Below are 15283 nucleotides of genomic sequence, written 5' to 3'. Positions count from 1 at the left end.
AGGGAATTTTTACTAGGATTAAATGTCAGGAATTGTGAAAAACTGAGTTTATATGTATTTGGCTAAGGTGTATGTAAACTTCCGACTTCAACTGTACTTTTCTTAAATGTATACTGAACAAAAATATAAATGCAACATGCACACATATAAAATATAAACGCAACATGCAACAAATTCAAAGAGTTACAGTTCATATAAGGAAATCAGTCAATATAAATAAATAAATTAGGCCCTAATCTATGGATTTCACATGACTGGGAATACAGATATTCATCTGTTGGTCACAGATATGTTAAGAAAGGTAGGGGTGTGGAGCAGAAATCCTGTCAGTATCTGGTGTGACCACCATTTGCCTCATGCAGCGTGACACATCTCCTTTGCATAGAGTTGATCAGGCTGTTGATTGTGGCCTGTGGAATGTTGTCCCACTCCTCTTCAATGGCTGTGCGAAGTTGCTGGATATTGGCAGGAACTGGAACACGCTGTCGTACATGTTGATCCAGAGCATCCCAAACATGCTCAATGGGTGACATGTCTGAGTATGCAGGCCATGGAAGGACTGAGACATTTTCAGTTTCCAGGAATTGTGTACAGATCCTTGCGACATGAGGCTGTGCATTATCATGCTGAAACACGAGGTTATGGTGGCGGATGAATGGCAAGATAATGGTCCTCAGGACCTTATCACGGTATTTCTGTGCATTCAAATTGCCATAGATAAAATGCAATTGTGTTCATTGTCCGTAGCTTATGCCTGCCCATACCATAACTCACCACCACCATGGGGCACTCTGTTCACGACGTTTGACATCAGAAAACCGCTCGCCCACACGATACCATACATGTGGCCTGCGGTTGTGAGGCCGGTTGGACGTACTGCCAAATTCTCTTAAACGACATTGGAGGTGGATTATGGTAGAAAAATGAACATTCAATTCTCTGGCAACAGCTCTGGTGGACATTCCTGCAGTCAGCATGCCAATTGAATGCTCCGTCTACTTGAGACATCTGTGGCATTGTGTTGTGTGACAAAACTGCACATTTTAGAGTGGCCTTTTTGTTGTCCCCAGCACAAGGTGAACCTGTGTAATGATCATGCTGTTTAATCAGCTTCTTGAAATGCCACACCTGTCAGGTGGATGGATTATCTTGACAAAGGAGAACTGCTCACTAACAGGGACGTAAACAGATTTGTGCACAACATTTTAGAGAAATAAGCTTTTTGTGGGTATGGAAAATGTCTGGTATCTTTTTATTTCAGCTCATGAAACATGGTGTGTTTATATTTTTGTTCAGTGTAGTTTTGTAATTGACTTAAACCAGCAGACAACAAAAAAAAATTGTGAGCCAATAGGCGTGGCTTAACGTGACCACGCCCCTGAGTAGGGTACAGCCGTAGGGTACTCCCATTACTCCTATGTAATTAGTCTAACTTTGGCAGCATCCTAAGGAAACACTGACACTTTTTGTCGTTTCAGTAAACAATTTCTGCAGCCTCACGTGTCATTATTAACATACTTGGCTGTCACAACAGCAAATTATAGTCTTAGATATGTCGCATAACAACTTCCAGTCTTTACCTGCCCTTGAACGGTCTAGGTATTTAGAAAAGTTGATTCTTGTTGTCTTGCCTATATGTTCTTTCAACTTGCCAGAGACCAGCTGGGGAGACAACCCTACCAAATGGCCCGAAGTAGCCTATGGCGAATCCCACCTACTTGGTGGAATCTCCAGTTTTGCATAAATATCCAAATGCAGAAGGATATTTTAGCTGTTATTTGGATGGATACAGCTCACTAGTCCTTACTACAAGCTAACTAGCCACGTTTATGCAATACACATAGCTAGTTTGATACAAACAAGTGTTAGCGACCAGTGATGAAGTGCTTTGAACACACAAAAATGTATAGAGTAACCAGACCCACAGCTTTCCATTATCATTGTGACGTAATAGCCTGAAACCGTGAGGTTCGTCTAACCTGGTCCTTGGGCAGTTGATTAAACTTAATTTGGTGTTCTTTTTCTCCAACTATTGTTCAAACAAAATGATACGCAACAGCCTTTCGGCATCTTAAAAGCAGGGCTAGCTAGTTTGAATGTTTGTTGGAATCGTCCCTTTGGCTGATAATTGTGACATACATTCATTGCCACAGTCTATCTGTTCATGCTAACATTTTTACGTTTAGAATGAAAGTGTTTTTAGGTATGATGTAGTTTGTTGATTTAAGATGACATAAGTATGTTAAAAATGACCAACCAAGCATATCCAAAATGTTTATAAACTCATACATAAAAAATAATACAGCCGTTGTCGGGTTATGAGTAAAGTATGCCATTTATCATAGGAGTAACGGGAGTACCCTACGGCTGTACCCTACTCGGGGCCGTGGTCACGTTAAGCCCTGCCTCGCTGTGTGTATCTATGGGGTAACCCCGGGTTGTTTTCCACACAGGCGGCGGGGGCCGCAACATTCTATTTAATACCAACTGGGATTATCCCTTCCTCTAGTGTTCTCTCTCTCTTGTTCCCTCTGTCTGTCTCTTGCCCTCTTTATCGTTCTGCGCTCTGTTATCTCACTCTTAACAGGAATGAGTACAGTTTTGATTTGCCTCAAGAAAAAATAGGGGTGGGGTTGGAGAAGTATGCTAACTCATTATCTCTCTCTCCCTTAGTTGGAACTGGAGTTGGAGTTGTGTGAAAAGGAGAGCGGGGAGCTGCAGGAGTATGCCAACTCAGTGCTGCAGCAGATCGCTGACTACTGCCCTGACATCCTGGAGCAGGTGGTCAATGCGCTGGAGGAGTCCTGCTGACCACTCACCTTTACAGACCACCCCCAGATTACCCCATGACCCTGCATGAGCTTCAGACAACCTTCCTCCCATCTATCCACACATGATCTTGGCAGAGGGAAGACTGGGCAATCGTACTGCACCCCCACATGCCTAATTCTCATTCCTGGGGAGATTCACCAGCCTGAGGACACGATGATGTTCTGATGAAGAACAGCCACACAGTGGCCTAATGGTGGAGGGATGTAGCGGCCTGCCAGTCATGGGTTGTGTTCGGTAGGGCACGTCATACCAAAACATTTTGAAAGAGAAAACACAGGTATTACTTTGAAAATGTTTTTTCTGGATTTGTCCGTACTGACACAACTATTTTCTCTTTGTATCTAAACCAGTGTTTTTTCTGAATGGTGGATGGTCATGGCATGAAAATATTTAGGAACCAGTGATTTAAACAGAAAAAAAGGCATATACAATATGCCAATTTATTTCCTTTCGGATTGGCCTTCAGAATCTCCTATGTGAGTTACTGGACAACAAACCTATTCCCTCAACTCCCCACCTAGATATAGTGAGAGAACCCCTTGCTGAGTTTTGCTGACTAAATGTAGGGCTTTAGCTATGGCTGACTTACTGCGTGTTCTGTGAACGGGTCTTAAGACAGAGGGAAGAATACTAACTTGAACTTCCACTCACATCTCCCATTCACATCAATGTCTAATTTATGTGAAACTTCAAGGTACACTAGCTTCTCAAGTTAGGATTCGGCCCAGAGAGAGAGAGCGAGAGAAGCAGAGAGGACAGTTTGGTTGCAGTTGATTTTAGATGGTTTTGCACACAGCACTACCTTCTATATGAGGTATGCAATGTTAGTTTATTTTCAGAGTCATAGCCAGCATCCCAAATGATACCCTATTCCCCACATGGTACACTTATTTTGTCAAAAGTAGTGCACTATACGGAATAGGGTGTCATTTGGGATGCTACCATAGTGGCCTTTGAGCGTGCACAGGGATCAGTACTGGACCTAAACAAGGGACCTTTTTTATTCCTGCTCTATTGGTGCTACAGCATGGCATAAGACATAAATAAATATCTAACCCACTGGTCATACGATCTCATCCAAAGTTTCTATAGATATGACTTATTAAAAAACTAGCTGTTTAATTTTTGTATTGAATTACGTTCCCTTAGATGCAAATGTTGCCCGTTCAGTGCAGCTTCAGAGCTAGCTACGGTTCTTCTTGTAATGAGATGAAATTATAGGGAATCCTAGTTAAAAAGACATGACAGTCACTTCTCAGTGGGTTTGAACTTTTTAAAATCAGTTTGTAAATAACTCATCAAATACGTACAGTGACTACATAAAGGTAACCCAGTAGAAGATGTTGTGAATTCTGTTAAAAAAATATATACACAAGTGAGAAGCTAAAAGCAGTGCAGTTGTCCCGTGCGTCTGAATTTGTCTGCAGACAAGATGTATTTGACAGTACTGCCATAAGTCGCGAAAAGTCATGTTTTATAAATATATATACATATACAAAGTATGATGTTGACCATATTGATATATGCATTGAATGTTTGCACAGAATCGTGAGGAGCAAGTCCCTCTGAACAAAAAGGTGGATCATGTCCTCGGCTAAAACTGGAGAAATGTGTCAAAACTTTTTATATAAGTGTAAAATGTACTACAAATGTTTTCAAACCGTGACTGTGTAGAGGGAGAGTATTTTTCTTGCATTTATTTCAATAATTTTCTTTCATTTTTTATATATATATATACACTTTTGCCACATTATTTAAACGTTTTACCCTTAGGTTCCAGTGTTTAGTTTTTTAATCTGTCTGAGATGTGAATGGGTGTTTGTGGAAATGACACTCCCTAGACTGTGTTCCTCTATGTTCTCCACTTCTCTCAAATAGTAGTATGACCCTTTAGGACAGAGCGGTCTCCAACCATGTTTGTCCTGTGGCCTGATTAGGGAGAGTTGTACTGTATAGAACAGACATCACTCTGCCAGTCTGGCATTTAGAACTGCTCTGTACAGTGCATTCCTATGCCAATCAGTCAATGGTTAAACAATAATAAAAACCTACAGATCAGCTTGCTCTCTAGGACCAGAGATGGAGACTAGGTTACTGTTCAGGTTCTCTTATCCATAGGCCCTATGATGAGACTCATTTAGAATCACATCCTGGCTATCCCAGAAGTAATGACTGACCTGACAAAATCATGAGGTCAAACCAAACGGTTCCACTGGTCAGCTTTCACCTATCCAGGTCATTAGAACATTGTTTTATTCTAGGAAGGAGGAACAGGTTGTCTTATTGTAAAGGTTAACAGGGCCCTAGCTTGTGTATCCCTGCCTTTGCCTTAATGTCTGTGGACTCACCATTCTGTGATAACTTCATGTTTTAAACTCTTCATTTAGGAACAGAATCTTGCTGTTAAAGGAGCTACTATTACCATGGTCATGGTTCTCATTTTATTTTTATTTTTACTTTTACTTTTGCATTTGTAAAGGAAATGTACTGCCTTCTGTCTGTGTTTAATGATGAAAAAAGTAAAACTATGTAAAAAGAAAACAAGACGTTTGAGTATTTGCATTTTGTATATGTATGTAAATAAACATATCCTATCAGTCTTTGACTCTGTGGAAATTTGTTTACAGGAGCACCATGTGCATATTTATCAGCAGAATTAAGTGTAACATTTGTCTCAATATTTTATTATCTGCCTCAGTTGCTAAGAATGGTTTTCATTCTCTCAGACCCTGTCCTGCTGTGAATCCAGTATGGAGATTAGGTCAAATGTGATGGACAACCCCTCACCTCAACTTCTGGATAGGTGTGTAAGCAGTGACAGAAACTCCTCTAAGGCCATGGTAGGTGGTAATCCACCATTTTACTTACATATCGGGTTCAGATCAGCACACAAAGGGGATAGAAACGAAGGGCCAGATTTTGTCAAACTGGTTGTGCAACCTCAAACCTTTAGTAAATCTGGTCCTAATTGTTGTTTCTGGACCAGGCATATAATAGAGCAATAATGTTCTAAACACCCTGCACCTTCTGCCCTACATCATATACGTTTTTACAATGGGTAAAGCCCTCCTATAAACCCCTTACTAGGCGACAACTCAAATGAACAAACAATTTCCCCCAAAAAAACATTGTGCATTTTTATTAATAAATATCACTATCGTATGAATATAATTTTTTTAAATTAGCTTTAACACTCCAATAATATCTTTCCTTGGAGGCTTTACAGGAGAAAATATGTAGGTTATTGATATGTTGCATACAGACTTGAAATACATATTCTTGATAACCAAGGACAAGATAAAGGGCTCTATTCAATCTATCGCTGAAACATTAGATTGCGCGATAAAGATTTAATGGTAATTTCCGATTGAGACGACATTTGCAGCATTTACCGTGAATGCAGTCTCCGCTAACACGGGAACAGTGCCTTTAAATTTAAATCACGCTGTAATGCTGAACTTCCGCAATACGGATTGAATAGAGCCCAAAGTCTATTTCCACTCTCCATTCTAAAGTCCCCAGGAGGAAAAGGCAGATAGTTTACCCCTGTCATTTCCACACTTCATGTTGACAAGAAAGATGGAGTAAAGCAGATTACAATGTTTGATACAGTGTAACTCCTCAGTAATGGGAACAACCAATTCAAAAACAAAACAATTCACTTCAATTTGAAGTACAATGTTCAGGACTACAGCCATTCATAAAAAAATACCTTTATTAACATAGGCAAAATACTTTGGCTGAAGAAATCGTTGCTCAAACCTTCAATCCAAGGCGTTAACGCCTTTATGTGCAGTGTTAAGGACTGTGTTAGAACAGAGATGTTTTGCATGAGTCATGTATATCATCAATACTGGTAAACAGTTAAAGGGAACGTTTAAAAATGAGTTTTGTTTTGCAAGGAAAGATGCTGTGTAGTCGGGTTATGTGTCCCAGACACTCCAGTTTCTTCAATGAATGAGGTAGCTAGTCAAAACCTTATAGATGTGATACAAGGATAGGATACACTGAATAAGAGAGAAAGCAATTGTACCAAAATAAGGGGTGGAATATTGCTGTGACAGTGAATGTTTAAAAAGTGTTTCCTTCGGCTAAAATTAAGTCACAGTACTGTAGTTATTAAAGATAATGTAATAGTCTACGAGCTGTTCCGCTCAGGTAATCTCTGTGGATGAAAAATATTACACCTTCCACAGTGAAAACCCCCCTTCTTGGCAGTTCATCCCAGTTTGGCTTTCACCTCACTTTCTCGCTCTCCGTCATCTGCCAGAGTCCCAGGTTTAAAACTTTAAGGCACGGGAGCTGCGTTATCCTCTCCAGGCCCCGCTTGGTGATTTTGGTACACCCATACAGGTCGATACCAGTGAGCTGCGTCAGGTGGTCAGCGATCAGCTCCAGCCCCTTGTCAGTGATGCGTACGCACTGCCCGATGTTCAGCGTCTTGAGCTCGTGCATCTGGCGCACCATCCGGTTGATCCCGTCGTCACTGATGTGGCAGGAGCACAGGGACAGAGACTTGAGCTGGTACAGCCCCTGGGCGATGTAGGCCAGGCTCTGGTCACCTATCTTGTCACAGAAGGAAACATCCAGGCCGGAGAGCTGCAGAGACCCCATGGCCAGGTGCATGATGCCCATGTCGCTGATGTTGTCACACGACCGCAGGTTGAGGCTTAACAGGTGAGTCATGTTCGACAGGTGGATCATACCTGCGTCCGATATGCCGCCGCAGAAGCTGAGGTTGAGCACCTTGAGCTTGGCCAGTCCCTTGGAGACGTGTTTGAGGGACAGGTCTGTCAGTTTCTGGCAGTCCTGTAAGGTCATCTGCTCCAGGGAGAGGCAGCCTTCGGCGGCGCTTCGTGTCATCCCAGCCAGGTGACCGATGCCCACGTCTGACACATGCCTGCAGCTCCGCAAGTTAAGGCTCTTGAGTTTGTGCAAGCCCCAGGCGATGAGAAGAAGGCCTGTGTTGGTAATGTTACTGAGACCTCCGAGTTCCAGCACCTCCAGGTTTTTCAGATACTGGGCAATCCTGCCCAGGCTTGAGTCTGTGATTGGTTTGCAAAGGCTGAGGTTGAGGACTCGCAAGGACGGGATGTCCTGAACAAAAGCATGTCCGAGTCCGTTGTCCGTGAGGTTAAAACAGCCGCATAGGTTAAGGCTTTCGATGTTTGGCAGCCCCTGGATTACATAGCTTAAGCTGCGCCGCAGGCTTAGGATCTGAACCTTCCTAATGCCCCGGGTATGGAGGCTGGGGAACAGGGACGGGTTGGCCCTCCGCAGATGCAGCTTCGCTTCCACCCCCCTCCACACAGACTTGTGATATGAAGCGTCCCTCCAGGCCGCACACACTTGGGCCACCCTACCTTTGTCCCTTACCTCCAAGTAACTGAAAATCATAGCTAAAATTTCCGGGAAGAGGCCAGATATGTGTGTCTCCATTTCAAACATGTTTGGAAAGGGATAGGTTAGATAAAACTAACCGGGTATCCGCTTATTCGAGTAGGCTAGCTAACTGTTAGCTAGCTAAGTTAGGTAATGTTACTCAGGAAAATAACCTGTTCAAAGTCCAGCCATCCCAGGCCATCTCTTCATAATACATATCCAGCAAGAAGTGTTCAGGTTGTGTTTTAATAGCTATAATTATATTATTTTAATCAAAGGAGATAGCTAGCTAGCTACGTCCTACAAAAACTTAGATAGCTAGTTAGCGTACTAAAACGCAGAAAACAGTTACGGTCAGGCGACTCTACCCATTTTCAAGTCAGATGACCACTGTTGTTCTTCAAACGGATCCAGTCGGTCGTTCATTTTCAAAACCAAAAGTGGAAATGTATTTATGAAAACCGCAGTATCTGTTTCTTCTGTGGCAACGTTTCTATTAGCATTTCGTCTCTGTTATAGGATTCTTCCTGTGCTGCCTTTGTCTGACCAACCATTTCAAACTAGCTAGCTACGCAGAAACAGTCAGCAGCACTTCCTTGCTTTGGGGGGTACAAAAACAATACACATAAACTATTGACATTAGTACGAGAAAACGTAATAAATGTAATAGGTCCAAATTAACAACATAAACATTACAAAGTTAGACACATTATACATAATCACTTTTCTCAGATATTCTAAAGGATTCTTTGTGAACCACCCCTTTTTTAAATTGTTGGTTTCACCCATTTAGTTAGAAGGTAGCTGACGCTGAAAGCACTTTTTGAATTCGGAAGTTTACAAACACTTAGGTTGGAGTCATTAAAACTTGCTTTTCAACCACTCCACAAATTTCTTCTTAACAAACTATAGTTTTGGCAAGTCGGTTAGGACATCTACTTTGTGCATGACACAAGTAATCTTTCCAACAATTGTTTACAGACAGATTATTTCACTTATAATTCACTGTATCACAATTCCAGTGGGTCAGAAGTTTACATAAACTAAATTGACTGTGCCTTTAAACAGCTTGGAAAATTCCAGAAAATTATGTCATGGCTTTAGAAGCTTCTGATAGGCTAATTGACATCATTTGAGTCAATTGGAGGTGTACCTGTGGATGTATTTCAAGGCCTACCTTCAAACTCAGTGCCTCTTTGCTTGACATCATGGGAAAATCAAAAGAAATCAGCCAAGACCTCAGAAAAAAAGTTGTAGACCTCCACAAGTCTGGTTCATCCTTGGGAGCAATTTCCAAACGCCTGAAGGTACCACGTTCACCTGTACAAACAATAGTACGCAAGTATAAACACCATGGGACCACACAGCCGTCATACCGCTTAGGAAGGAGACCCGTTCTGTCTCCTAGAGATGAACGTACTTTGGTGCGAAAAGTGCAAATCAATCCCAGAACAACAGCAAAGGACCCTGTGAAGATGCTGGAGGAAACAGGTACAAAAGTATCTATATCCACAGTAAAACGAGTCCTATATCGACATAACCTGAAAGGCCGCTCAGCAAGGAAGAAGCCACTGCTCCAAAACCGCCATAAAAAAGCCAGACTACGGTTTGCAACTGCACATGGGGACAAAGATCATACTTTTTGGAGAAATGTCCTCTGGTCTGATGAAACAAAAATAGAACTGTTTGGCCATAATGACCATCGTTATGTTTGGAGGAAAAAGGGGGATAACTTGCAAGCCGAAGAACACCATCCCAACCGTGAAGCACGGGGGTGGCAGCATCATGCTGTGCTGGTGCTTTGCTGCAGGAGGGACTGGTGCACTTCACAAAATAGATGGCATCATGAGGAAGGAAAATTATGTGGATATATTGAAGCAACATCTCAAGACATCAGTCAGGAAGTTAAAGCTTGGTCGCAAATGGGTCTTCCAAATGGACAATGACCCCAAGCATACTTCCAAAGTTGTAGCAAAATGGCTTAAGGACAACAAAGTCAAGGTATTGGAGTGGCCATTACAAAGCCCTGACCTCAATCCTATAGAACATTTGTGGGCAGAACTGAAAAAGTGTGTGCGAGCAAGGAGGCCTATAAACCTGACTCAGTTACACCAGCTCTGTCAGGAGGAACATTCACCCAACTTATTGTGGGAAGCTTGTGGAAGGCTACCCGAAACATTTGACCCAAGTTAAACAATTTAAAGGCAATGCTACCAAATACTAATTGAGTGTATGTAAACTTCTGACCCACTGGGAATGTGATGAAAGAAAGAAAAGCTGAAATAAATCATTCTCTCTACTATTATTCTGACATTTCACATTCTTAAAATAAAGTGGTGATCCTAACTGACCTAAGACAGGGAATCTTTACTAGGATTAAATGTCAGGAATTGTGAAAAATTGAGTTTAGATGTATTTGGCTAAGGTGTATGTAAACTTCCGACTTCAACTGTATGTTTTTCCTACTAGAACCACATTCTTTAAAATAAATAGTTTGTTCTATAAATACATAGTTTCATGAGTTTTAAAGTGAGTGCCCATACTCATGAATGGGCAGGAATTAACCATGTTGATAAATGTGGCCTGGACCAGGGTACAACCAGGTTGCCTCATCAATAAAGACAAAGGCTAGTTATTATTGCAATATTGTACAGTATCCCAATGTTCACTTTTGGGATGTGGGATATTCGTTCTCATTCCTTGATCGATTTTCACAACCTCTATTTGAATAAAGTGTATACAGGCCTACAACAGCCAGGACATTTACTTCAAACCTCCTTCAAGTCACCTTCAGTCTCTGTCAGTAGGAAGTAGGGCCTGTGTAACCAAATTCAATCTCCTGATAGCACGAATGCTCTTCAAGGGCCACTGGAAACCAAATACTCCCTTAATCATAATGGGCAGTTCACACCAGTGGTCAAACTCTGGTAAACACTCCATCTAAGGATTAGGGGTGAAGGTTTTGCATATGGTCCAGAAGAAGAGTAAGAATATATTGAAATGAAATCAATCCACAAGGAACATTTTCTTGTGGGGGAAAGTGACAAAATGAGTGGTCCTCAAATTGATTTATAGCTCAGTTGGTAGAGCATGGCGCTTGCAACGCCAGGGTTGTGGGTTCGTTTCCCACGGGGGGCCAGTATGAAAATGTATGCACTCACTAACTGTAAGTCGCTCTGGATAAGTGCGTCTGCTAAATGACTAAAATGTAAAAAATTTAATGAGATCCTATATAAAAGATCCAACTGTAGCATCAAGATTACTGCATAAATTGAAGCCAATAATCAATCCATGTTTTATAATGAATGTTTTGGGTTATGGTTGTGTAGATTTCCATTGCGTGCATAAAACATACACTATCTACAGCACAGGAGGCTGCTGAGGGTAGGACGGCTCATAATAATGGCTGGAATGGAATGGTATCAAACAAATGGCAAATATGTGTTTGATGTGTTCATGTATACCGTTCCAGCCATTACTATGAGCCCATCCTCCCCAATGAAGGTGTCACCGCCCGCCTGTGATCTACAGGTAACTGCCAAATAATGGAAACACTTGAGTATATGAGGGATACAAAGTATATTGAAAGCAGGTGCTACCACACAGGTGTGGTTCCTGAGTTAATTAAGCAATTAACATCCCATCATGCTTAGGGTCATATATAAAAATGCTGGGCAGGCCATTATTTTGTCTACCGTGGCTACCCACTGGGCACACTGATTGAACTAACGTTGTTGCAACGTAATTTCATTGAAATTACGTTAACCCAACGTGGAATAGATGGTTTGATGAGCATGAAAACAATGTAAACCATATCCCATGACCATCTCAGTCACCAGATCTCAACCCAATTGAACACTTATGGGAGATTCTGGAGCGGCGCCTGACAGTGTTTTCCACCACAATCAACAAAACACCAAATTATGGAATTTCTCATGGAAGAATGGTGTTGCATCCTTCCAATAGAGTTCCAGACACTTGTGGAATCTATGCCAGGGATGGGCAACTTTTTTGAAGACTATTACAGGTTGATCATTTGAGGTAGTGGGGCTCTTCCCCTGCTGCTCTCAGGTCAGTGTATGTGTGTGTGTGAGAGAGAGTGTATATAACATACTATAATGATCAAATTATGGTTTAAACCTGTGTTTATGGGACTCTAAAAGCCATGATTTGAATTGGCAATGGGCCCTTGCAGACCCCGGCTTCTATAGTGAGGGAGAGGCTACGTTTCGGAACTGGAAGAGTGGGGAACCAAATGGGTATGGTAGAGAGAACTGTGTGGGGATGGACCAAGAAGGGAAGTGGAATGACAGTGCTCTTTGCTATGATAGTGAGTCTAAATGTGAATGGGGATTTCACAAAAACTGCCAGCAAGTCAGACACACACACACACACACACACACACACACACACACACACACACACACACACACACACACACACACACACACACACACACACACACACACACACACACACACACACACACAGTCTGCAGAAAGAGCACCCAGAAAAACAATACATGCACACTGATCAAGAAAACAATGACCACACATTCCATCTTTCAAAACATTCTCCGATCTGCGTGTTTGACGGGTAAACGTCTGCTCTCTGAGAAATTCATTCTAGTCAAGAAGACCCAGATGTGGAGAGCAGCCCAGAGCAACTGCAGAAATCATCACAATGATCTGGTGAGTGTGAGGAACCAGTCTGAGAACCAGGACATTCAGAAGATGGTGACAGGAGAGATGTTGATCGGCCTGTTCAGATACTCATGGAGGTGGTCAGACCAGAGTACTCCTCATTCAGGTACTGGAAGACAGAAGAGATCCTTGAACCTGATCATGCTGGAGGGAATGAGAACTCAGAGACATGGGGGGACATTCAGTGTGATTTTCAACTTCCATTTATCTGCCACAATGATGAGTGACTATCTTCCGATACAGTGGGGACCATTAGAGAATTGGTCTCTCATTCCCTCTCTTCAAATCATGGCTTTTAGAGTCCCATAAACACAGGTTTAAACCATAATTTGATCATTATAGTATGTTATATACACTCTCTCTCTCTCACACACACACATACACTGGGAGTGTGGTGCCAGGAAAATAACCTCTCACTCAACATCAACAAAACAAAGGAGATGATCGTGGACTTCAGGAAACAGCAGAGGGTGCACCCCCCTATCCACATCGACGGGACCACAGTGGAGAAGGTGGAAAGCTTCATGTTCCTTGGCGTACACATCACCAACAAACTGAAATGGTCCACCCACGCAGACAGTGTGGTGAAGAAGGCGCAACAGAGCCTCTTCAACCTCAGGAGGCTGAAGAAATGTGGCTTATCACCTAAAACCCTGACAAACTTTTACAGATGCACAATTGAGAGCATCCTGTCGGGCTGTATCACCGCCTGGTACGGCAACTGCACCGCCCACAACCGCAGGGCTCTCCAGAGGGTGGTGCGGTCTGCCGAACGCATTACCGGGGGCAAACTACCCGCCCTCCAAGACACATACTGCACCCGATGTCACAGGAAGGCCAAAAAGATAATCAAGGACAACCACCACTGCCTGTTCACCCTGCTATCATCCAGAAGGCGAGGTCAGTACAGGTGCATCAAAGCTGGGACCAAGAGAATGAAAAACAGCTTCTATCTCAATGCCATCAGACTGTTAAATAGCCATCACTAGCACATTAGAGGCTGCTGCTGCCTATTGAAATCACTGGCCACATTAAGAAATGGAACACTAGTCACTTTAATAATGTTTACATATCTTGCACTACTCATCTCATATGTATATACTGTATTCTATTCTATAATATTCTACTGTATCTTAGTCCATGCCGCTCTGTCATTGCTTGTCCATATATGTATATATTCTTAAATCCCATTCCTTACTTTTTTGTGTGTATTGGGTATATGTTGTGTAATTGTTAGATATTACTGCACTGTCGGAGCTAGAAGCACAAGCATTTCGCTACACCCGCTATAACACCTGCTAAACACGTGTATGTGACAAATAAAATGTTATTTTATTTTATTTGTTTTGCCCATATATTTTGTTAGTGTGTGTTATTGGGGCTCCCGAGTGGCACAGTGGTCTAAGGCACTGCATCTCAGTGCTTGAGGCGTCACTACAGACCCCCTGGTTCGATTCCAGGCTGTATCACAACCGTCCCACACAGTCCCATAGGGCGGCGCACAATTGGCCCAGCGTCGTCCGGGTTTGGCCGGTGTAGGCCGTCATTGTAAATAAGAATTTGTTCTTAACTGACTTGCCTAGTCAAATAAAGGTTAAATAAAAAAATTAAAAAATTGACTGATGATTAGAGTAAACATAGCATATAGTATGTGTATCTGGCGACATAAATGGTAGAACAAAAGTCTCATACAACATTTGCCTGTTATTGATCCTCCTCTCTCTCGCCGATCTTTTCTGTCAGTGATGTGGTAGGGAGGATGCAGATAGTGAGAGTGGAGCAGACCCCAGACTCACCCCTGACCTTCACTGATCACCCCTCTCCTTCCATGAAGGGACCAGGTCCCTCAGAACGCACACATCGTAGACTATGGCAAGAAGAGCTGGAGTGAACACTTGGAAGACTACTGGACGGCTCTGTATGTCTACTATGTTATCTACACTGAGTGTAAAAACATTAGGAACACCTGCTCTTTCCATGACATAGACTGACCATGTCAATGCTATGATCCCTTATTGATGTCACCAGTTAAATCTGTGAAAAAACAAACAAACAAAAAAAGTTACATGTAAATCCACTTCAAGCAGTATAGATGAAGAGGAGAAGACTGGTTAAAGAAGCCTTGGGACACAACAGTTTCCCGTGTATATCAAGAATGGTCTTCCACCCAAAGAACATCCAGCCAACTTGACACAACTGTGGGAAGCATTGGAGTCAACATGGGCCAGCATCCCTATGGAATGCTTTCGACACCTTGTAGAGTCCATGCCCCGACGAATTGAGGCTGTTCTGAGGTCAAAAGGGGTTGCAACTCAATATTAGGAAGGTGTACCTAATGTTTTCTACACTCAGTGTATTCATGAAGT

The 15283-nt window shown here is 42.4% G+C and overlaps 2 protein-coding genes across 2 annotated transcripts in view; one reads left to right on the top strand and one right to left on the bottom strand.

The window, feature by feature from the left end:
• LOC311134665 (ELKS/Rab6-interacting/CAST family member 1-like) overlaps positions 1-5413 on the top strand; it is a 43874-nt gene extending 38461 nt beyond the window's left edge. Inside the window, exon 20 of the mRNA XM_084168413.1 lies at positions 2674-5413. Within this exon, the coding sequence (XP_084024539.1) occupies positions 2674-2811 (138 nt within the window). The 3' untranslated portion in view covers positions 2812-5413. The remainder of the gene's footprint in view (positions 1-2673) is intronic.
• A 543-nt stretch (positions 5414-5956) lies between these two features.
• On the bottom strand, positions 5957-8768 carry LOC311134671 (F-box/LRR-repeat protein 14-like). Its single transcript, XM_084168419.1, has one exon. The coding sequence runs from the start codon at positions 8278-8280 to the stop codon at positions 7069-7071; it is 1212 nt and encodes a 403-aa protein (XP_084024545.1). The 5' UTR covers positions 8281-8768; the 3' UTR covers positions 5957-7068.
• Positions 8769-15283: the final 6515 nt, after the last annotated feature.

Source organism: Coregonus lavaretus (genome assembly GCF_964263955.1).
Source record: "Coregonus lavaretus genome assembly, chromosome: 9".
NCBI lineage: Eukaryota > Metazoa > Chordata > Actinopteri > Salmoniformes > Salmonidae > Coregonus > Coregonus lavaretus.
This window is presented reverse-complemented; position numbering and strand designations above follow the sequence as displayed.

Excerpts from the sequence above, each read along its gene's own strand:
- LOC311134671 (XM_084168419.1), bottom strand. The coding sequence starts at position 8,280 with ATGTTTGAAATGGAGACACACATATCTGGCCTCTTCCCGGAAATTTTA.